We start from the raw sequence: 23,873 nt of genomic DNA, 5'->3' as shown, positions 1-23,873 counted from the left end.
GGCAAAGCCATTAATTCTGAGAACTGCGGAATACTGCCCAGGCTTTGTAACTTTTCTAGGCTCTTAAGCAGATCACTGCACTGTAATAAGATATTGACATATCTCTTCCCACACCTCCATGTGCCTTCCAGCTCTGTACCCTGGTTCCCCAGGGAGCTGGCTGACAATAGCGGCGATAGGTGAGTTTCCAGCAAATTAACAGAAAACTTTTCATTAGTTCATCTGTTTTGGTTCTTAAAAGGAGATGGGATCCAAGGGCTGAGGAAGAGATGGGGTGTTAGTGCCCCTGGGGGCGCATTTAAGCTCAGCCTGGGAACAGCCTTTCTGCCTGAGCTGTTGGTGTAGGTGTACCTGTTTCTGGGGTTAGCTGGGTTACAGCCGAGGCTGGTTGTGGACCTTGTTCTGGACTCTGACCCTTAGACTGACTTCCCAGGTTGGCCTTGGACCTGTCTTATAATTGTAAGTGTGCCTGAAGATCTGGACTCTTAGCTGAACCTGACTACCATCTCCGAGTCTACTGTTTCCACCTTGGTTGGGTACTGTGGGAGGGAGCCTATTCCCTCTATTTCTTAGGGAGCGGCAAGAACTTAATTATTGCCGAGCTTCCAGCAGCATCTTGTGGCTGAAACTTTCTATCTTGCTGATGGGCTTTGAGATCTGTCAATGGAAAGCACAGAACAAAGTGCACCACGTAGTTATGAGTAATTTCTGCTGTTAGTGAGAATGATACACCTGACTTGTGATCTGGTACAGATTAGCCAGATGAATTTTTACTGCTGGATGCTGGTAGAGCTGAAGTTTGTGACACCCTTTTGGATGCCTAAGAGGCTCTACAAGAAGAGCTATGGGGAAAAAAAAAAAAGAAGTGGCAAGTGTGGATCAACTGATAATTTTCATAGCTGGGGAACTGCATAACAAGTGTGGGTATTGTTGAGCTGTTTAAGAACCACTTATTTGTTTCAAAAGGCTTCCTTCTCACCGGTATCACCCATTATACCTTTGAAACCTGTATTCTCACACAGCTCTTCAACTCACTTCAATTTTAAAGCCTCTGTTTTGATATTGATTACATGTGGCAGATTGCAAATAGTCTCAATTTGTCTCACTGCTTGCTTTCTACAAGTAGTGTGTAACACTCTTCCGGGGTACTTTCAGCGGCAAGAGGACAGAGTCTGTTCAATTATATTTTATTTCAATTAGAAGGCAATCCTTCTGGCTACACGGGCCTGTATCTTTGCAGGGTGTTATTCTACTTTCTGCAGTCAGGAAAATAACTCATATGACACATACGTGTGCCTCCTAATTGAAATAGTGGCCTGTGACTTGGAAATCTGCATCCAAATTTTAGCTTTGAAAGAAGCTTGGGCAACCCTTTTAACCTTTTGTATGCCTGTTCCCTGCTTCTAAAGCTTGCACAATAAAATATTGTGCTGTGCACTTAGTCAACATCTATTGAGTGCCTGGCACAATGGAGCCTAACTTCGATTAAAAGCAATACCAGAAATCAGTAACAGTCTGCTTCACCCATGAGTGATGAATATCGAGCCTGGATATTGCATTTGTGTTGCTCTCATCACCTTCTCCTAGTGGCATGGCTTTGTCAGAGGCTGTTGTTAAGCTGTGGTATGTTTGGGATGCAGCTGCCCAGAGGTCTGCTAGCCCTAATTTATCATCTGGTAGAGCTCTTCTGATGGGCCACCGGTAAATGCTTCATGAGCAGGTCAGTCTGAGTCCTTGGAGAAAACTGTCTTAGCTTTAATTCTGCTGTGCATATTGCTACAGCCAGCCAGTAAATAAGTAAGGCAGATAAACATACCGAAACACCCAACAATGGCAGGGGGATGGGCACCCGAAATGTGCAATTTTTAATAAAAGTGTTTAATGAAGGAAAGCTAGCACTCGACTGTATTATTAAATCATTTTACCTTTAGCATTGTGTGAGCCTCGTTTTTTCTGATAACCTTTTACTAGGGCAGAAAAGCATCGAGTGGAACACAGGAGTCCTGAATTCTTTCCCTGACTTGTGCCATAGACAAGCTGTTCCTCCTGGTTAAGACCTATGCTACCTCAGTTTCCTCTGAAGTTAGGGAATTTGTCTCCCTCCTGCAGTACTATGATCATGCATGTATGAGTGTATCTAAAAGGCTACATAAATGTGCAGATATCACTGAAATTCTTGAATAATATTGATCATAGGAGGCAGGTGAAATAATTGATAATTGCTGTGCCTTCACTACAAGAATATCAATATGCTCTGCAAACAATAACAGTGATGCCTGCAGAGAACAGAAGATTTCTGAGGTATATAGTGACTATTACCAATTTCTCTAAGGTTTTTTTATTCTAGAGAGAAATTGTAGAAAACTAATCAGGGACAGAATAATTAAAACTGAAGAGGGACCATCTTGACCTGGGAATGTATGGTTCGAGTGTGACTCTTGGGTGCTGCGTGCTAAATCACTTCAATAGTGAGACAGCTAGATGTAAAGGATTGGCTAGCACAGAGAGCAGCTTCAGAATCTACTCTGTAAACACAGCAGTGTTGCAAAGCTCTGAGCGCCAGCTCAGAGAGGAAGACACTGCTTGTATTTGAGTGCCTGTGACTGCAGGCAGCTGAGAGCGGCGAAACCACACGCTGCTCCAGTCTTGGCTTCCAGCTCTGCAAGGTGTGGGCAAGGACTCCAGCAAGGCAGAGAGTGGAGAAACTGCTGCTGTTCATTATCTTTCCCGGTCACCTCATTTGGATGGGAGTTCAGTAGGAATATTTACTTGGGTACAGGGTGAAGAGCATGGAAAGATGATCTGAAGTCAAGGAACTGTCTGAAAGTGCCTAAGCCTGATATTCTTAGCGAACAGCAGTGCTCAAAGGCGGAGGAGGATACTAAAGCTAGGCACTCTCTGGAACCGAGCACCTATCAAAGCTAAGACAGAAACTGTTTGGGACCTCTTGGCATCACAGTCCTAGGAAGAACAGCAACAAATTCAGGAGTACTATGGCTTCAAAAGCAAAATAATAGCTGTTGCCAAACTGCCAGCAGCCACATCTACTTTGAAACTGAGGTTGGGACACTGATGGAAAACATTCTGAAAAGAAACAACCTGTGCTGGCCAGGTCCTGGGAAAGCAGGTGGCCAAAAGAGGTCTTTCCCTCTTTGCTCCATTATGATCTCTGGTTAAGTGTTCTTGTCCACGTGTGGAAGAAGCAGGAAAAGCCTCTGCAAATTACTTCCCAGGTCTGTTGCCAAAAGCAAAGAAACCATTTTGGATAAGAGCGTGGGTTGATTAACAATCTTCTTGAAGAATGTCTGGCCAGGACGCTGAGGACTTTGGATCAGAAAACCTCTCAGACAAGTCTCGGATGATTGCTACCCTCCCGCCATATGACATGGATGACCAGCTCCTTCCCAGGGAGCCACGGAGTGCCTGGTGCTGCTTGGCATGGACCCTGCTGGTAGTCACCATGAACTCCCTGGTCTTTTTCATGAATTTGATCCTGATGTTCGTTATCTTCACCATTGTGCTACTTCCTACCATTGTGGTGGTTTACTTTGGCTTCCAGTGCCACTCTCGGGTAAGTAAGCCTTGCTCCATTTGGCTGCTAACAGCCACCTCTAAGGCAGGGCCACCTGTAAGGGTTTTGTTTTAGCCCATGGGGAACAGTGGCTGTAAAGGCAAGGCTAGACTCCCCGAGCTTTGGCTTTGTTTTCATAAAGGGTGTGTACGCGTATAGATTTTTTTCATAAGGGCAGGGTATGTGTATAGACTGGGCTGACAAGAACAGGTTTATGGCGGTTCATGCTGACTTGAAGTTTCTTGGTTGTACAAGGGAGTGGTCTCTCCTGCTTGGTGCCTGTGGCACAGCTGTAAGCAAGGCTGGCACGTGCATTTGTCTAGGGAAGTACACGTTTTATGGTTTCTGGACTAATTGTCTTAAAGCAGTTGGTTGGCACCTATAGATTCAGTGTCAGTAAGTTGGCACAGAACGACTTTTCTCGGGGACTTTATTCCCGTGAAAATAACAAGCAGCTGTGACGGGTCAGGTGAGTACACTTCCTGGCTTGACAGAGTTGCTGTTTGCATTTTAACGTCACAACATTTGTCTCTTTTCTGTGACCTCTGAGAGCTGCCAACCTGAACTCCTCTGTAATTCGCACAAGCCCTACATGGGCACTGATAGGGTTTGTTACTTTCCTTTTAAGTAAGCCCTCTACAGTGTTTGTCATATTTGATCTGCCTAATGGCTAATTATAGAACTAGTAAAGTCTAACAGAATATATAATCCCCTTCTTACGCCAGTCTAACATTCATGTGTTTTCCCAAATGTGCTGTACAGTTTCTCACACCAACAAATGAGCCTACTTTTGTCAGTAAGGGCTCTGGCTGTGTGCATGTCTGTTCCAGTTGGTTGTTGTCCTCTGGATTTCATTATTTCATTACTTATAAACTTCTTCTTGGTATATTTCTATAAATATCTTTGGAATCACTTGACTAAGCGTCGATGTGAAAAAACAGTTCTCCTGTTTTCCTTACAGGCAGTAACTGTTAGACCAGCTCAGTATGACTTCCCTTGCTCATTATCCTAAGTTAGAAGAGCTCTTTTACTTCCTACTTTGGGGAAAAACCCCACACACTGTAGTACCTTCTCCCAGCAGGAAGAATTGACTCAAAATATAGATGCTATTCGTCTCCCCATTCCAGAGAATCTGAACTAAAGGGAAGATTATTTAAATGTTCTCAAACTGATGTATTTACCTGAGAAATATTGAAAGAAGAAAGCTTTTCCCCTTCCTTTTACTGAAATCTGTGCATCCTAGCTAATCACCCACATCCTTGGGACCTCTGTCTGAGTGAGCAGATCCTAGCGTGGGTGGTAGGAAAGGATCCAACCATGCAGCAGGGGTCAGCCATTTGCCCAGTTTAATCCAGTAAGGCTCTGCTGACTTCTGTGGAGCTGTATGTGGATATACCTGTGGAGATCTCGCTCCACAGTGAAGGACGAGACACCTTCTCTGCCTAGCTGAAGTGTAAAATCACATTTCCCAGATGTGTAAAATGTCACTCAGCTCTGGGAGAACAGCTTCTTTGGCAGCACTTTTAGTGCCTGTGATTTTATTCTCAGGAGCTGTGTGTGTGGTAAAGGTGCTCATTCTGTAGGTGGAATCTTAGTTTGCTCACTTGAGGCCTCTAAACCCTGGGACACGACAGCATGCTAAGACATACTGTTGGCTGCAAACATTTATAGCTTTGGGGGATGTGCTGTAACTTTCCAATACAGCCATTGCACTGTATTTTTCAGCTGACATCCTAGCAACACGAGTTGTCAGCCCACAGCTCCCTGTCTCAAAGCTCCCTGACAAAGGGACTGTGCTGTTATTGTTTTCTCAGTACTGATGTATTTGCTGGTCTGAGAAGTTTGGCTTTGATTTTTTATTGCCCTGAAATTACGACAACTCATAGCTGCTGTTACTGAAGAGCTTTTCGTGATCTTGCAAACTAATGAACAGGGAGACATCTGTCATGGTAATTGTTTTGTAGAACAGGGCAGACGCAAGTGCTGCTGCTAGTTGGAGCGAAGCATAATTCATAGAGAAATCATGTATGTCTGGGTCAGGCAATTACCACTGGGGCTCTGACACCTTTTGGAAGTGTTTGACTATGGGATGCAAATGTATGTGATGCTCAACAGGGTAAAGTTGGAAGCTCTGGAGAGCCTACAGAGAGCAAAAGTAGCTCAGAGGGGTCCTGATCTACCTGAATAGTCATGCAACCCTTCTTCATTGTGGGTCGCAACACTGCCCTTTACAGTCCATGGCTGTTAGGATTTTCACAAACAAAAGGGCAGGTGAGTAGAATGACTTTTGTTTTATTGAAGGTACGTCTTCACAAGAAATAACCTAATAAATTCTCCCTGGGAGAAAGTGCAGTGTGAGCCATTGCCTTGGTAAAATGGCTGGTTCGTCTCCATAAGTGCAGCGTGGATGCAGATTCTGTAAGACATGAGGCTTTTTAGGGTAGGTTTAAGAGGAGATTGCCTGTAAAGCCCTTAAATCAATTTTTCCTATGATCTGAAACTGGTCTTTGAAAGTCATAAATAGGGACTTCAAATTGGACCCAAAATGGGAAATAATATGAGGACCGCCTCCCAGAATTACCTCTTCCAGCTTCACTATGCTTGACCCTCATCTTGGAAAACCTCAGGTTCTGCTTTGCACACACAGTGCTCTCCAGTCGAAGGCTTTGAGGACATGCAAAAGTTTTTTTGAGTACAGCCAAGTACATTAGAACTGAAAGCAACTGTGTTGCTGTTAGCTGCGTGGAGCCTTTTAACACAGACTTTAATAGGCATAGAAAGGGATTGGGGCAGTATGGCTTGACAAGAGCAGTCCTTTCTCTGGGCTACTGCTTTTCAATGCCTTCCTAGTAGCCAGAGGCTGATTTCTGTGCTGCAGATCCATTAGGTGCATTTTTTTTTTTTTTTTTTTTTTTTAGTATGATGGGTTGTGTTTCTTGTACTGCTGAAAGAATATGGCAGAAGGAAAGGAAGCTAGGGGACATGGGGATTGCCTGTAGCATTTGTTAATGCAGAACAACTGAGTGGCTTGACTGGGATCTCCTGCTGCCAGGATGAAAGGAGTGCTTTAAATACCATTCAGCAAGGACTGGTTAGTGTGCTGGATGCTTTGCAGCTTCATGGGGTGAACGGGCTTTCCTGGCAGATTTTGCAGTGCAAAGAGATGCTAGGAGGTAGAAATGAGCACAGCGTGTACACAGAAGACAGAACACAAAGGGGTCTGTTCCAGGGCAGGAGTCTGGAGAGTCTCCAGCCAGCGGGTAGCTATGGAATGACCAATGTCTGTCTGCAGAATCTAACATCTTCCTGTATTTTTATTTACTTTGTTATAATTTCCAGTGTGTTGTGCCACCCACATGGATGTAGCACCAGGAGTCCTTTTTATTTGGTTTCTACCTATCAAATGCTAAGCTGTGCTATTGTGATGACTTAATAAAGCTTAGTGTTTCCTGCTTCAGGATCAGTGTGCAGTGCTCTTGTCTCACAGTGATGCTGGAATAATTGAAAACTTGATTAAAATGTGTTGTCGGTCACACGGTGTAGCCTGAAGATTGCTGAGCTCAGCTTGGAGAGAGGGAAGAGGTGCGTCTTTCTCTGAAAGCACTAGAAACTCAAGGGTACTTTGGTCACCATTCCTATCCACCACCAGGTCTGTGACAAGCTCTTTCTCACTCTTTCCACAGGTGCTGCACTCAGCTGCCCGCTACTGCAAAAGCATCTTGGATGACAACAGCTCTTCTGCCCTCATTATCCTTGGCTTCGTCATCATGTCCCCTCTCATTGTGGTGGCCATGGCTATCTACTGCAGCCTGGCAAGGCGTCTCCGTCTCTTCATGTGCTTCCAGCCGTACAGCAGGGCCGTGTACAAGGGGGTGAAGTGGCGCTGGTACGAGGAGGGAGGCCTGTGCAGCTGTGCCAAGGGCTGGAACACTCAAGTCAAGGCCTGGGTATGAGTTTCCAGCACCAGAAGACCTGCCCTAGCCGGCACCCTCTTCTCCCTGCCCTGTCCCTCCCCACCATCGCCTCCCAGAATCACCATCCTGAGGGCTCTGCAGATGAAGGCTGCGTAGTACCTAGATGCGAGAAGAAGAGAGATCCATTAACGAGCCATCTCCTACAGCTTTGTAAGTGGGTAGGATTCTGCCCATGATGAGAGAAATACAGAAAACACAAGTCCTTGATGGTAAAGACAACGTTGAGCTCTGAAAAGAACAGGGACTCCTCCCAGTGCCTGCTGCATTAAGAGGCCAGCACTGTTTCCAGTCTTGACAGCATGTTCTGCCTCACATGGGACATAGAGTACAGGTTTATAGGATTAAACAGTGGTGGGAGCGGCTGCTGATTTTGCTACCTGCCTCAGAGAGGTCTCTTTGGGAAAGGCAACCTTTGGTGAAACATCCAGCCAAGAGGAAGCAACTGTGGTTCTCCCAAGTGTTGGACTGCCAATGTTTCTAACCTCTTGCAAAGGTGTCTGTAGGTCACTGCCTCTGTGATTTTGGGGATCCACCGCTTTCCTACACGTCAGATATCCTTCCCCCACTTAGCAATCCTTCTTTCCCATAGTCTCTAGTAGTGCTTGTCCTCCTTTCACTGTTCCTGAGTCAGGTCACTGGGTTGGCTGTGGAAACAAATGCTGATCTTTGGGTCTCTTCCCTGACAGCTGCTGATCTGAAATATGCTTGTCTGGTAACGGCTGATGGTTATTAATCAGCAAATAGCTCCTTGTCCTTTATGCTGCGGTCAGGTGGTTTTGTCTGGGGCTAAATACGGCTCAGGTCCAGTTTTAGAATTCCTGGCAGGAGGAGCTGAAGAATCACGGTGGCTGCTGAGCACTACAAGTTCTCCCAGGTCTGGGCTAAGAGCTTAGGCCTGTGAGGAACAGTGTATAATGCCTTGTTTTGAGGGTCAGAGATACCTAGATTTAGGTTTAGTGCTGCAGTTTGAGAGGAAAACTGGAAAGGGTCAAACTGACTGTTGAATGCTACAACTGAGTGAAAAGCACAGTGTATGTGAGATGGTATGGCAGGTAGGGAAAAGCATGGCAGCTTGATGCATGATTCTCTCCTTTCAAATCGCTGTGGGGCTCTAATGTTCAGTTAGTGGGGTCTGTGTGCTACTGATCACTGCAAGCTGTGTACTCCCACTGGCTGTTTTTCCCCTGTCTCCCAAATATAACCATTTTAAGTGTTATGTATAAATAAAGATCATGCCAAATCTCCGCTGAGGGAGTTTTTCTCTGTTCCGCCTCAAAGCGCTGGCTGCATCAGTGATGCCCATTGTACCACAGCACATATCACTGGAAGTTAAAATGTAATTTCTGTTTTCTTTCTGAGGATTGATTTTTCCAGTCTATGTAGCCTGCAGAGCCCTAGTCCCACCCAGAGAAATAACCACCGGTGGCTACAGGTGAAAGTGAATTGAATTGGCAGGAAACACCCAGTGCATGGACAGCGGGACACTCGGTCCAGGCACCAAAACAGACAAGAACAACACAGGGACAGCTGGAGGTAAGCACGGTACTGTTGTTGGACACCTTGTGTTGAGAGACTAGAGCCATTGGTTTGGGCTTTGGCCATCACGTTGCCTTGTGATGGTCACAGTCTTAGCTTTGGACTCAGGCAAGCAGGCATCTCTGTGCAGCTATTTGTGCTGCGAACAGATGGGCAGCAGCGCAATAGATCTACTTTGCTGGCTCCACGTGTGTGTTCAACTGAGTCAGTCTGCCAGCCTTTATTGCTATTTATCCCATCCTGACAGCTGTATTAAACCAAAGCCTCAACAAACCACCTCCACAATACTTCAGGTGCAACTGATATGATATTTTTCACTTACAGTTCTAGCTGTTGCTTAATGTTTCTGTGTACCAAAGAGGAATGAACAAGATTGTTCCATCCCAGAACCTGAGTGGTTGAAGGAATATGGAGTTTGCATTTTAATGCTTTTCCATTGCTCTAGGATTTTGCAGGGTGAAAGTGCTGACTAAATTGTTCTGATGCCATTCAGGAGAGCAAGAATGCATTAGCATTTGCTCAGGCCTGTTATATGAGCATAACGGACTGCCTGACTTGAAAAGGGAAATAAAAGTGCAGCAAGTAATTGGTTTGAGCTTCTTCCTTTAAGCTAGAGACTTCTGTCCTTCCATAAAAGGATGTCTACTCTGAAGCGCCAGGCTTTAATGATTACTGTTACATCTTTGGATTCTTTGAAGCAGTAAGAAGAAGTTTCTTTTCTGTAAATACTTTGAAGCTGACAGATGAAGTGGATGGCAAAGGCGGTACTTGTACATTCCCACTTCACTGTGGGACACAGATAGCAGTGGATTGGCTGATTGTCTCCTAGCAAAAACAACATAAAACATGATGAGGGTGACACATGCCTCTGTATGGCTTCCATGCAGACTACTGTGTACAGTGTTTACGAATACCACCCTCTAAAAGGTCCCCGAAACACTAAATTTTCTGTCTCTGCTTGTCCTTTGTTAAAACTAAAGATCCAGGCTCAAATAAACATTGCTGTCTTTCCCGTGTCCTGCAGATCATCTGATAGATGTGCCCTCATCTGCCTGCGACCACCTTCTGCTGTGATTTCTCCCCTGGGGTGACAGGAGTGGGTTTGCTCTAACCTCTTCCAAAAGGTGCTTTGGGAGCAGGTTGCAGTGCATTTGCATCCGTGCAGTGACAAAATCCTGAGGGAGAGCTGTACTCCCCCTTTGATCTGCTTGCAATATGGTGGGAGAGACACACACAGGAGAGAAAAATTTGGAGAAGGCATCAGCAAGCTGGTCTGCCCCAGGGCTAATAAAGCAGTCCTCCTTCAACTAGTTCCTTTAATAAAGAGCCAGCTTAGGGTCGGGAGCACATGATCATCTCATGTTGTGCCTCAGCCCATGAGAAGGGAAACATCCCTAAAAAAAAAAAAATCGCAATTGATCATACTGCCGACTGTGTTCATTGCCATTCTTCCCTTTTGGTGTGGCCTTCTGTTTCCTCCCTACACCTCTCCTGTCAGTCTCTGTCTCATCTTGAAGAGTTAAAAGGAGAGAAACAGTCGTAAATTTCTGACAGGACTGAGGAAAAAAGTTCTGTTGCATGAAAAGGAGATACCGTGCTACAGGACAATAAGGTTTTGCCTGGAGGCAATGTTTGCTGGCTGGGTACAGATATTCGATATGAGCTGTTGTTCCTTTTGCTCACCTGTTGTTTAATCCAACTGCTTTTACAAGGAAAATATTCTTAAACTTAGCTATGGTGCAAGTATTGTAGTGAACCATTCCCATTGCTGCCTCTGCAGAAGAAATTAAGAGTTATTGGCAACAGCCTTCTTAATAAAACAAGAATTGATTTAATTTGGTATTTTACTTTACAGAGAGTTTTAATAACAAAGGGGAAATGAATCTATCTAAAAGCACGCTTCTTCTCTGTAGCAGAACAAACTTCACGTCAGGCTGTACCTCAGGGGTGTCCTGGCAGTGCCGTAGCTCTGACGTGAAACTGGTTTGATCCTAAATTTCCTGTAGAGAGTACAGAGACATCCTTAATATCCTCAGCCTTGGATCAAATCCTGAGGGCAGCTGTGCTGGCCTGCTTTCTGCAGGGCTGATGTGCCAGGCAGGGACTGTGCCCACAGATGTTGAGGGGAAAGCGTGCTACCGAGCAATGCCTGCTTCTTCTAAACTCTCCCAGACAGCGCTTTGTTCTGTGAGCTCCCGACCCAGTGCGGAGTTCAGAGCATAGCTCTGCTTAGCAAGATGCTGAAGGAAGACAGAAGGAAATGGATTTTAACTGGTTTTTTTTAAAGTCCAACTATGTACGGATTTAATTTCCCTGGAACATCATCTCCATGATTCAAAGCCATGGCACTAACCTGGTACTGATGTACCTCAGAAGACATTAAATATACTTCCACCCAACAAGACTTTGGTCAGGTACAGTGTTTATTTGTGCTTCCCTGCTCCTCTGTCATCACTGAATGGTCCAGATCCAAAGCCGATGAAATCACTAGAAAGATGCCATGTCTCAGTGGGTGTTTAATCATGACTTAGTCCTTCATACTAGGGCTGGAAGCAGCTGTTCTGGCAAAAGGGAAAATAGAAGAAACACAGTTGCACAGCCACTTCTACGTCATGCCTGGGAACATGCAGCGGACCAGGTGCTAATGCAGAGCTGGACTCCTAAATACACACCCACACAAAAAAATGTACACCAGGGGGAATCATGCAGCTGAGCAAAATATATGAGACAGCTCATATATTTTCACCTGTTTCTTGTTAATAATATGACTAAGGGGTTCATTAGGACTGCTCATGTGCCTCCCTTTCACCCTTCCAGGTGGCTTCTCCAACACAGAAGGGTACGCTTGATTACCAGTATTTAGTATTTCATTTATTATTCCTTTCCTCTTAATTTGTTATCAGCTGCTCACACCGCTCCTAAATGGCTTTGCTGCATAGTCAGCCAGAGCACCTAAGGACCAGCTTTCATCCACCTAGACGAGGTTTCAGGAGTCCTGCAGCCCAGGCTCAACAGTCCAGGGCTCAGTTGCTATAGCAATACAGGTTTCCTCATCAGCCTGCACACGCGTCCCAGTTTGCCAGCATTCTGGACTTTGAGCCAGGCTTCAAGGCAAACATCAGGCATTTAACTGCTGGGCAGCCCTCGGAAAAGAGCATGGTAAAAATGAGCAGTGCTGTGAGCATGTATCATGGATTTTTAGGCAAAAGTGGTATTTGCAGCCAATACTGTGCAATAGCAGCGCTTTTAAAAGTAGATGCACCTACTATAATATTTTATCTGGCTTTGCATGAGAGAGGCCACGAGGCTGGAACGCTCTCATGCACACGACTGCAGGGACAGCAACCTCTCATGCCCTGGAAGAGTCTCGGTGTGCTAGGAGAATGGGGAGGATGGTGGAGTTGCCTAGAAAGACCAGGAGCATTTTAAAGCACTAATTATACATATCTGTGAGTGGCACTGGGTTTCTCCGGGGGCTGAGAAGCAGACTCTTGAGGTCCCTTCCAGTCCTACTCATATGATTTTCATGTTCCCTTTCTTTTTTCTTTTTTATTTTCTTTTTGATCACGTCCGGTAAGAGACAACAAGGTTTCTGAATCAGCCATTGCTGAAGGGCACACAGCTCTCCTGCCCTGCCTTGCAGTGATTGAGTCATTCACTGTCCTTAGGACAAACCCTCCTCTTTGTTATAAGCATCAGCTCGAGAGTTCTTTATCATCTGTGAGTATGACCCAGCCAGCCTGGTAAGACATGAAGAGCTCTTCAAGGCTATGAAAAATATCCAGAATGGCATGCTGAAAACATTACTCTGTGCTTCGTGAAACGAACCAACATTGCAGGAGCATTTAATTTCTGCAGTGTGAATTCCTAGGATAGAAAATAACCCAGAAAGAACTGAAAGTGCTGACAGTCGGTGCCAAGCAGGCAATTTACCTTGAGCCATAGCAGGATACATTCTTAGTATAAATTCTATGAGACAGCTTCTTTGAGCCAGGTTTATGGAAGTAAAAGAGAAGTGCAATATAGCTGCAAGGGAGGGAACGAGTCCTAATTTGTAAAAGTTTCCTCCTCGCAAGGAAGTGCTGTTACAGTCTGTCCAACTTGACGACACTGAGCTTATTACCTCACCCCTCCACTTCCATGGGCAGACTTTGTCATGGGCTTTAGCATCACTGTGGATAAGTTTTTATGGAAACTTTAAATGCAGATTATATATGGATTTAGTATGACAGAAGCGAGCACTAACAGGTTTCCACATGTGGCAAGAGGAAGAGCTTCTCTCAACATACAGCCCTATTAAGGAATTTCTCTGATTTGTACTGTGTGTTAGAGCTAGTGATGAATAAGCCCAGGTGCTCCTGAAATAAAGAACAAATTCTTCCCTCGCACAAGCACAGGTCTGGCCTAGCGTTATTGAAATCAGTGGAAACACTCTAGATCTGCAGCAGGGTAAATGAGAGCACGCTTCAGCCCAAGGGAATGCAGAACCTGTACAAAACACAGGGAAATTCTAAACCAGTGGAAACCAGGAACTGAATAACCGGTTCCCTGCCTCCCTGCATTTGCCAGTTGAAGCCTCTGAGTCCAGCAAAAATTCTAGCTGAAACGTTTAAGCCATTTCCCAGTGCTTTCAGCTGAGTATTGGTCCTCTGATGCCTTCAGTTATTGGAGTACTCAGCTGGGGGCAGTGCAAATAAGAACCATCTGTCAAGCTGAACTGAAATCAGGAAGATCTTCTTTTAGAGCCAAGGACAACACAGCATTTATTGGAAGGATGCTAAATTCCTCCTTTGAGGGAGGCTAGCAGAAAGGAAGCTGGAACCTGCTGCACATACCATGAGAGGAAGTTTAACGCAGACCGTTAGATCCAAGGGTAAGGCTGAGTCAGACTGAAAACAGCATCCTACCTGCTCCCAAGGGATGCTCCGTCAGCACTGGGAGTGGTGCAGGCAGTGAGCCTGGTTGTGAGAATGATCCCAGTTACAGCCATGCAGCACGTACTGAAGAAGAGGGACTGGGGCTCGGGGTTTCTTCTTGGGAGAGTTCCTCCACCACCCAGGGCACAGCAAGATGCAGTAAAAGGAACCAAATTCAATGCGAACTGCAAGCACTTACACTCGCAGGAGTTCTGGTTCTTCCTAAGAGTAAGAGTTACTAGTCTCTTGCAAAGTACTCTTAGGAGATTGGCTATTGCTCTCAATCTCACCGCAGGCAGTTTAATACTCCATGTGCTTAGTTTTCTGTGAATAACTCTCTAGGCAAATTTGGCAGGGATCTGCGTGGTAATAAAATTCCAATGACATATGTACTGGACAATTTCTTTTGCTCTCTGCATTTGTGTTGCTGACTGCTTAATTGTAACTTGAATGTCTTTGGGAAAATTTCCGTTGTCCTCCTTCACCTCCCTTCTCTTTCACTGAGCTAACTAGTCATCGATGATTGTTTCCAGCCCTGCTGGAAAATTTGGTTAGAATGAATGGAAGCGATTAAAGAAAGAATAATCAGGGAGTGCCTGCCAAGGGCTCCTTCACTCAGCTGATCTTCCTAGTGCAGAAGTGCCGGCAGAATGGGTCGCAGACTGCAGCCCTGTCCTGGGAATACTCCCCTGGGACTTGTCTGGGGTGCCAACTGTGAGAGCTGTTGTGCAAATGAAAGGGACAAAGGTGAGAATGAAAGTGGCAATTTAACCTGGGTTTCTGGTACACCAATGCCTCCACCTACATCAAACTAGTCCCTCCCAGCAAAAATGCCCACAGTTTTTCCCCACCCCAGGAAGTTCTGAATGGCAGAAGGAAACAGAGGAACTCTATAATTTTTCAAGTGTGTTGTGTAGCTTTGTTAAAATGCTAATACCAGTCTGAAGCCATCTGTCAAGCACGCATTGCCAAAGGGCTTGTTGTTTATGAGTTGCAGAAGAATGTGAAAATAAATAAACTTTATACAGAAAAAAAAAAATCAGAAAGTCTGGAAGGGTACATCTGCTAGACATTGTAGACAGTACTTCCCAGGTCTCTTTGAGACCTAGAGACTGCAATTTAGAAAAACCCTACCAATTACCATGACTCATCTCTATTCAGAGGTCTGCACATTAAAAAGACAGACTGGAAAAGAAGTAGAAAAAAGAGGCTGATTGAGTCTGTGATGACCAGAAATCAAGATTTCACTTTAAAACTGACAGACTAGAGAAAGAAAAGTACCTGGGCATCACCAACACATAAGTGTTTCTGAAAAGCAAACCTTTTCTTTGGGGAGTTAAGTGCAAGCAAATTTTGCCCCAAGAAACTCAGTGCCTTTGTTTCCCTCCTCGAGGAAGAGTGTTAATAGCCAGGCTCCCAAGGTCCAGCCAGGCTGGGTGCAGACATTGCCAAGGACTACGGAGGTCCCTGCTGTGTTCTAGGATATTGCCTGGCCCCTCCATGCACTAGAAGTTGTCACCCATTTGAGTCCTCATGGTACGTTAGTTCTTCATAAGAAATTTCAAGGGGGAAAAAATCACTTTGTTTCTCAAGGAGGAAGAAGGGGAATTATTTTCAAGGAAGTCAGATTTATATCTGTTTATTCATCAGCTTATGTAGCTCTTGTGGATGGAGACGTTATGCACCATTAAGTGTTGTCTGGGACTTCCTAAAGGACGCTTCGCCTAGCAGCTTCAGATTAGCTACTCCGTTCTGCGCCACAAAACCTTCTGCTGAATATGTGCAGCAATGCTCTAGAGGAGCATGAGCTGTGGTTTTGTGACCAGCTACAGCAGATGCGGGGGCCGGGAGACAGGACTGGGACAATCGGGACCATGGTGTTTCTTGGGTTCGCATCTGGTAGTGCATAGCTGGATTGGCCTCTGTTTTTTTGGTCCCCCTTTAGCTGTCTGTCATCTTCCCGGACGGAATTTCCCCTAATTTCATACATTGTTTGCAAATGCATGATGTAGCTTGTTCTACGCCTGGAGGAGCAGCTCTTCTCTTGTGTGCCCAGGCCTCAAGATGGTGCTGTGGGGCTGAGGCTGGAACATGTGAGTGCCTTTTGGTCCATCCAGACCAGAGCTGAGACCTTCTGATTTGGGACAGCCGGTCCTGGACACTGTGCTGTTTCCTACCTGTGACTACAGCCGGCACCACGGATTCCGGGAAGGCAATACGCGACTGGCTTCATAGTGGTTTATGTCCCGACTGAGAACCCACAAAGTCATGGGATTTGGTGGAAGTGGCATTGAGCAGGCTGGATCAGAGTTTCAGTTCAAGCCTTGGCTCAATGTTGCCATCTTGCAGGCTCTCCTTCCAACCATGCACCTGGGCATTGATTTTGGGTTGAATCCCTTCTGACCAGGCAAGGCCATTTCTGGTTAACAGCATCTGTCACTGGAATTTTGGCCAGATCTGGTCCTATTTAGCTGGTGAGGGCTGAAAAATGCAAAGGGGGAGGGAGTATATGATGGTATGCTCCTGTGATCTATTGCTGGAAACTAGTGTCATTTCACAACAGAAAATTCAAGGGGATCAGTGTGTCCTGGCACAATGCACGCATTTTCTGTAACTGCCAGCAATCACCTCCCAAGCTAGTCGTCATTGCTTTCCCTTTGACCTTAGCCTAACCACTTCCCGCAGCTGAATACGAAGTCGACTCTCACAGAGCTGAGCTGCTGACGGGAATATTCACCCTGCCTATCTGTGGCAGCAAGATTGTTAGGGGCTGCCATCATTGCCACGTGAAAGAGCAATGCAGAGGCAGGCTGGGCAATGGTCCCAGGTTTTGCGGTGGCAACCCAAGCAAAGGATCTACACCCCATTCTCCAGGCCCTGACTGGGGGCCTGCTCTCACTGGGAAAAATAGGGACATTTATCAGACCAACAAAAGAGCAGCTTTTCATGAAAAGAGCCATGAATTGTCCACGCTGGATGCTCAGCGCTGCAAGGGTTGTTGCCGCTGCCACGGTTTTGCTTTGCGTTTATCCTCTCTGCCAGCACATGAGTTCATGGAAATGCTGGCAGTGGGCAAGCAGGACAGGCTGCAGTGTGTGGGGACCAGACCATACTGTGGGTGGGTGCACTTGAATGCCAGAAGCAACTGAATCCCGGTCATCTTTCTAAGCCAGCTCCTCCCTAGCCACACAGCAAAGAGGCACGAGTGACTGATTAACCAAGACCATGGAGGGGAGGACGAGGGACACGCTCAGCATCTACGCTAGTCACACCAAATGAAGTGCAATCTAAAGCTGTGCTCCAGGAATGCCGGTTTGCTGGCAGCGCTACCCAGGGGACCTGTCCTCGGATTCCTTCCCTGAACACAGGCCTAACTCCTGAGCCAACTGCAAGGAGGAGCAAAAGGATGTTTACTCAGGACATTCCCTACATTCAGTAAAATGACTGAGAGCTACTGAAAGGGGCACTGCCCCTTAAAGGGCATCCTAACTTTGAGTTACCTGCTGAGCCGTGCCAGCTGGTGAGCATTTAAGGAGTTGTACGCAGCTACCCAGCCAGCCAGCGTGCATTTTACAGAGGTGCTGGCTCTGTGTCTAACTCCGTGGCAGCAGGGACGTGGTGCTCAACAGGAAGGTTAATTCCTGCTGCTCACCTGAGAGCACTGTTCTGCTCCTGCCCTCCGGCAACAGGGTTAATAAAGCACTGTGCTAAAATTAGTCTCTTGTCAACACTTTTTTATCTGCATGGCATCAAGCAGGAGGCTGCTGGAGTATGTTAAAGCCTTCATGAAATGTTGCAATCCCGATTACATTGTTTATGACTGTACTGCCCATCTGTGCAGGCTGGCAGCTAGGGTGATGATCAGTGCAAGGGGATAATTGCAACTTCCCAGCCCCTGCACCTATCTCGTCTCTCTCCAGTGAGTGTAAAGGCGTGAGAACCTGCCTAAGGAAGATGGTTTTAGATAACACAGTGAAAACTGCAAAGAGAAAGCGACTGGCCCGGCTTGGGAACTGAAAGGGCAGGTGGCCGAGAGTGTGAAGGGAGCTGGCTCCAAGTCCCTTGTCTGCAGAAGAAAACATGGGAGTGCAGTTGGCTCTAGTGGGTGTCACTATGAAAGCAATCTGCACTTGGGATCTGATGTTCATGAAAGCCTTGCTGCTAGTGAGCCACTTAGCAAATCCCTGGCATCTCCATGGTGTGAGACTGAGCAGAATACAGTTAAAGGCTGTTGAGGATTTCCCATAGGCACAGACCAGTTGTGGCCCACCTTTAATACCATTGAAGGTAACTTTTTGGGACAGACATTTGGCGAGGAGGAAGGGGAAACAGAGTTGTCCTTTTTCTTTTCCTGTGGTGTTTCAGCATATACTCGTCAGGCTCTGGAAACCTGGGGCTTTGACCAGATCTACTGGCACAAGTTATCTCACTGGATATTTAGCAGGGAGCTGAAAAGCCATTCCCAGCCTTCTTCTTAGGTGCTGGAGATTGTTTTGACATCCTGTCTTTGGGGCTACTTTGTAAGACAGGACATCTCCGCATGAAGCAATCTGTTCCGCTGTCAGCACAACTGGTGGGCTCAGCATCATAAAGGCCAAGCAAACCGTACTGGGAAGGACCGCTGGGTCAAACCAGAAGATGCTGACATGCTTCTGCCCCGTGAGACTCAGTGGGCAATCCTCCAGCAGGTACAAAGTAGACATGACGTGCAGGGCTGGACCTGGTTTTCAATGGTTTGCGTGACCCTCAGAGAGAGATAAGAAGCAAGGCAAAAAAAATCCCAAACAAACCAGTGAGGAAAACAGTGGTGCTGTCTGGTTTGCTCCTCTGCTTTCAGTTGCCGCCAGTTGCACTTGCGCCTGCTTTCATTGTTTCCCGAGCACATAGTGTAGAGCTAAGGAAACCAAGCCCTAGACCCTAAACAGATGAGCAGAAGTAAAAATAGAAACCAGGGGAGCAGACTTCCTCCCAGACGTAAGCCTCTTGTTGCTGAAAGCCAAGAATATCTGCTTTGTTCCTGAAAAGTCCTCCTGACTCCTTCACCAGCTTCTGCTCACTGATCCAGTCTCTTTCAGCACCGGTTGTGATGCTGAGGCTGGGGGTCTGCTTAGCACATTTTGGAAAGACTTGCTGAGCCAGTGTTCCAGTGTAGACTGTTCATAACCTGTTCCCACAGACATCAGCAGAGTTACAGAAGTGGTTATTGTCCAGTTTGAAAGACACTGTCTCTATCTTGAAATCTGGTGCCACGTGCGCGAGCATTAAGCAGGGCTCCTCCGAGGCTGCGTATCTCACTCCTTTTGCGTGTGGATCTGTGTGGGGGGATGTACATGGAGGGAGAGGTATTTAAGCAGCATGACTAACTCTTCTGGATACGGTTTTGATATGACCCATTTGTTTAGCAGTAAAAAATACAGTGCTTGGTCTGCAACAGTATTTTACAGCACATGCGAGGAGCGAAGGATTGTAAGAGCCCTGCATCATGGGGCACCCAGAGGAAAATTCCTCAAGGCCACTGCAGCTGGTCAGTGGCTGAGCTTAGAGGGAGTGCTGGTAAAAATGAAGAAACGCTTGCCATGGAAAAGAACATGGGGGCCTAGTTCAGCCACTCCACACCAATCGCTTTAGAAAGTCCTCAGACTGCTGTGATCCAGCCTGTCCTCGAGGTCAGTGGTAGCAGGGAGAGTTTCTTTTTGGTTTCTATTTTAGCTGTGGTGACCGTGGTCCCATGTTGGCTGCCAGCCCTTACATTGAGAGTCCCACCTTTTCAGCCATCCTGGATCCCTTAGCCTTCCTAAATCATCTGCAAAAGCTATGTCTGCTGCTGAGATGTAAACAGAGTCCTTCCACTCACACAGCACTCACTATTTCAAAGGAACAAGTGTTAGCTGAGTCCAGCTGGAAAATAAACATCCTTATCTCTTGAAATGAGCTCAGCCACGCAGCACGTTCAGGGACTGGCTTTCCTGCTAAAGACTCAGGCTTTACCATAACAGTACACGGGAAGGGGAGAAAAGATCCAACCAGTTTTCTGCAAACTGCTTTTGGATAGCTCTTCTTTCTTCTTGGAGATGGCTTTCCTTTGTTACACTGCTTTTCCCCTCATGAGGTCTTGACCCATGGACAGGGAGGGTGGAATTGTATCAGCTTTTGGGGACAGATGCTTTTACAAAGACCACTTTTCTTGCAGGCACCAGCTGCACTTCACACTGCTGCGGGACATGGAGTTCCCATTTAATTCGCTGTTGCTTCCTGGCTCCATCTGAGCCAAATGCACCAGGCAAACACTCTGGTTGTGATATTCTGGCATCTGCTTTCTAGCCACAACTGGACTCCAGATACTTAGAAATCTGGAGGAAAAAAAAGAAGCATAGAGAGGAAATCAATCAGTCAGACTTCAGACCACAAGAGGTTTTTAGTTCAGGTTACCGGGAAAGAGTTCATTCAGCCTTCTGATTTACTTCTTATTAAAAATGCAATACTCCATATCCTACATAAATAGAGTGAGCAGGGGTAAGACAGAATAACGCTTTTGTCTTGTTGCAATTAAGGATGTCATGCAGCTGAATAAGGGTGTGGATAACTTTTGTTATTTTTCTAGTTTGTTCTCAGTAGCTAGGCATGGCTCTGTGCCTGCCTGTCTCCGTGGGCTAGACCATTCCTGTTAGCACTTGGCAAATCAGGTTTCCTTGGGATTTGCAAAGGTACTGTGGGTGGAACTCACCTCAACTGCTTGGTTTCTCTGATCAAGGGCCTTTTGTTCATTGGGCTTTTTGGGACTTGCCTTGATCGTTTAACTTCTTGTTGCTCCTTGCCATCGTTTTAGCCACACAAATGTAGCCAAAGGGTGCGATGCACCTTCAGGGTTGTCTCATCAAGATAGCAGTGATCGAGAACAGGGGGTTTTGTTACACGTAAGCTGGAAAAATACAGTTTGAGATCTCTTGGAGTACAAATGTTGTAGCAGCAGAATTCCCTCATTTCCACCAGAAAGGGTACTTTGGGTAATGGTTGTCAGTGATGGAAAGTTAACCCTCATCCCAGCATAGCTGCCAGCATTTCAATACAGGGGTTTGATGCAAAAAGGGGATTATATACATTGGATATGTGGGCTTAAATAAAGGTCAAATCCCAAGGCAACAATACTGGAGCCCCCAGCTGCCTCTCTTTATAGGCTGTTGCTGTTGGTAGCAGAAGGGTACCGTACACTGCAATCTTCTCTGGAATCAGTACACAGTATTTTGCAGCTTGCTGAGTGCTTTGCAATCAGTGAAAAATGCCGAGTGCTACAGCAGCAGGTTCTCTTGCCATCGTGAATGTGAATTGGGAAAGACGCTGGGGTGGATGCTGGCACTTCAGTGGCTATTATTATGCACAGAACAACTCCATTTCCAGAAGAAGGAAATGCTTCTCTAGAGCAATAAAGATACTTTCCGAACCATTGCACAGTAACTCGCAGACTCCTACTAACGATGGTTAGAAGGAAAACCTGGGGACCAGCAAGTCCCCTTTCTTGTCCTAAGAAAGACTAGAAGGATATAAGAAAGCAATCCAGCCTGAGGCTCACACAGACAAGAGAGGTTGTTCTCCTGTGTACCTATCTGTAACCCAGGGCAGCGGCTGTTCAGAACAGATGCACCATCTCACAGTCGATCTTGCTGGATATGGCTGTTCAGCAAAACCCCATGAACATTCTGGAGACAAGAAAAATTCTCTCCAAAGCCTGGCCAAGTGTTTCTCTGGCACAAGACATTTTCATGAGGTCACTGTTGGAGTTCCTCCCACTGTCTAGATCATTCACAACCAGAAATGAAAAAATCTCTCTTTGGGCTTGAGACCCCTCACATGCAGGGTGCCTTGCTATGGTCTACCATAGGACATATCTGTCTTTGCATTCCTGCTGGCATCCTCTTTAACACGGTTATGTCTGCCACAGAAGGATTTAGGATACTTACTGCAGCTTACATGACATAGGCTCTGTCTCCAACTTTCATGCTCCTTCCAAAACTGCAACACAGAGAAGTCTTGTCATCACTGATTAATGAGCAACCGTAACACGAAAGAGTCTGGGAATCACCGCACTAAAACTGAGTGTCTGCTTTTTGATCTAAAATACTGGAAAATATTTGATTCCAGTTAGGGTCAGAGGTCTAAAATATAGGGGTGAAAAGACTGTGGTTTTGCTGGGTTCTCCAGCTATCAAAGGCTGATGAAAATTGGGCAAAGGGTGTCTCCTCACATACAGCCATAGCCTAGTCTGAAGGCCCAGGAGAGAAGAATGAAGAACTCCCAGAGCTTCACCGCTGCTTTGGAGATCTGCAGGGAATTCTGTGCAAGGAGAGAAGGTCTTGGTAGCCTACATGCATAATGATGCGAGCAATAACATAAACAGCCTCAGGGGAAGACTGCAAACAAAAGGCCCTTTTTTTCAGTTTCACAGTTCCATTCTGCATCTGTTTTTCTTCTTTACCCCTCCATGACACCTCTCCATCACGCTTCATGCACCATCTCCATTCCTGACAAGCTTGCAATGGCCTCTCAAGAACTTGTGACAGAGATGAGGAAAAAGAGCACATGAAAAGAGAAGCTCTAACTGACTTCTGAGTGTCTTTCATGGGGAAAATACCAGAACAGCAATATCCTTGACAGGTGCCAGGAAGCGGTGCAGAGGCAGAAAAAGCCTCATGTGTGGGAGAACGCTGCTAAACAGGATCTGCCAGACTTCCTCTGCATGATAGACACGCAAGCAGGACAAGCGATTAGGGCAGACCCCACACTTAGAGCAGCCCAATTTGAACGAAGCTTCCCGGCCACTTCTCTTGGAAAATGACTGTGGAAGTGGTAAGTATGACTTAATTTCTTACATGGTTCAGTACTGCAGCTGGGAAGCGGAGGAATGGCTGGAATTGCAAATTTTCACATTTTCAGTAAAGACCGGGATTTGAGTATAAACATTTATAGAGATGTGGGTCGGTGTTAGCGTGTGTTTAGCTGTTTCTGTGTTGCTGTTTCTGATGTGCTATTTCTCTGAATGTTTAGTGGCATTCCCAGTGACCTGTCACATTTTGAGTGGTTTCTAGGACCATTCTCTAGGAATTTGCTGCAGTGGCAGACTTCCACAAGGCTAATCTGTTCAGAAACCCCACAATGGATTTAAATTCCCTTCCAATCCGAGTAATGCTTCTTACTTGATTGATTTCTCTTTCCTCTCCTGTAGGGAAGTAAGGAGTGTAGTCACAGATCCAGATGTCAGCATATATTTGTTACTTAGTGCTATTTGATGCTACTTCATGCATCTGTTGAAACAGATGTGGGTAAGAACTGCCGTGTAAAGAAGGTTGACAGTGGCAGTCCTCAGGTAACTTGAGCAGATGATGGCATAGAAGGTAAGGTGTGTTTAGTTGAAAACGCTAAAGGGGTGAGTCAGAGCTTACCCAGGGAGACTCCTAGGATAAGTACATTTATTTCAGGGTATTTTGGGGTGGCTCTGGTCATATATTTACTGACTAATCTAGTGGGAAATATCTGCAGCGTTTTTCTAGTTCTCCATGTTCCAGTTTAAGGTATGGGAGATAGTCAGTGCTATCTAGTGGCGGAGCTTTAGGTCATTTGCTGTTAAAGTTGAGTATATGCAAGATCTAATTAGAGATGTAAGGGGTGTGACTAGGGCTGGATAATCCTACCAATATGAAAAATTAAACTAAAAAGCTTTGGAAATGTAAATAAATTACTGGTATTGCTAACTGAGAGCAGTAAGCTTGGTGAAGTACTCCACTGCCGTGGATTGCAATTCCAATTCTAGTTCTTCTGGCACACTTGATGTCCAAGTGTTTATGTAATGTATGCCCAAGTGTTTACAAGCTTCCCAGAGTCCTA

General features: G+C 45.9%; 2 protein-coding genes across 4 annotated transcripts in view; both read left to right on the top strand.

Moving 5' to 3' along the window:
- Positions 1–2,531: 2,531 nt before the first annotated feature.
- On the top strand, positions 2,532–8,789 carry TMEM88B (transmembrane protein 88B). Its single transcript, XM_030019197.2, has 2 exons — positions 2,532–3,571; positions 7,255–8,789. Exons 1-2 carry the CDS (start codon positions 3,302–3,304, stop codon positions 7,522–7,524), a joined length of 540 nt encoding a protein of 179 aa, XP_029875057.1. The 5' UTR covers positions 2,532–3,301; the 3' UTR covers positions 7,525–8,789.
- Positions 8,790–22,511: 13,722 nt separating this feature from the next.
- The window catches only part of VWA1 (von Willebrand factor A domain containing 1), a 34,410-nt gene continuing 33,048 nt past the window's right edge, over positions 22,512–23,873 (top strand). The window contains exon 1 of one of the 3 annotated variants that reach the window (XM_030019013.2): positions 22,512–22,838. Coding sequence is in view for 1 of the 3 variants with exons in the window: in XM_030019014.2 (XP_029874874.1) it covers positions 22,824–22,838 (15 nt within the window). In the remaining 2 variants the exon portion in view is untranslated. The remainder of the gene's footprint in view (positions 22,839–23,873) is intronic. The other 2 variants (XM_041124161.1, XM_030019014.2) reach the window with 2 other exon arrangements.

Source organism: Aquila chrysaetos, chromosome 6 (assembly GCF_900496995.4).
Source record: "Aquila chrysaetos chrysaetos chromosome 6, bAquChr1.4, whole genome shotgun sequence".
Lineage (NCBI taxonomy): Eukaryota > Metazoa > Chordata > Aves > Accipitriformes > Accipitridae > Aquila > Aquila chrysaetos.
Note: the sequence above shows the minus strand (reverse complement) of the source record. Positions and strands in the feature narration are given on the sequence as shown.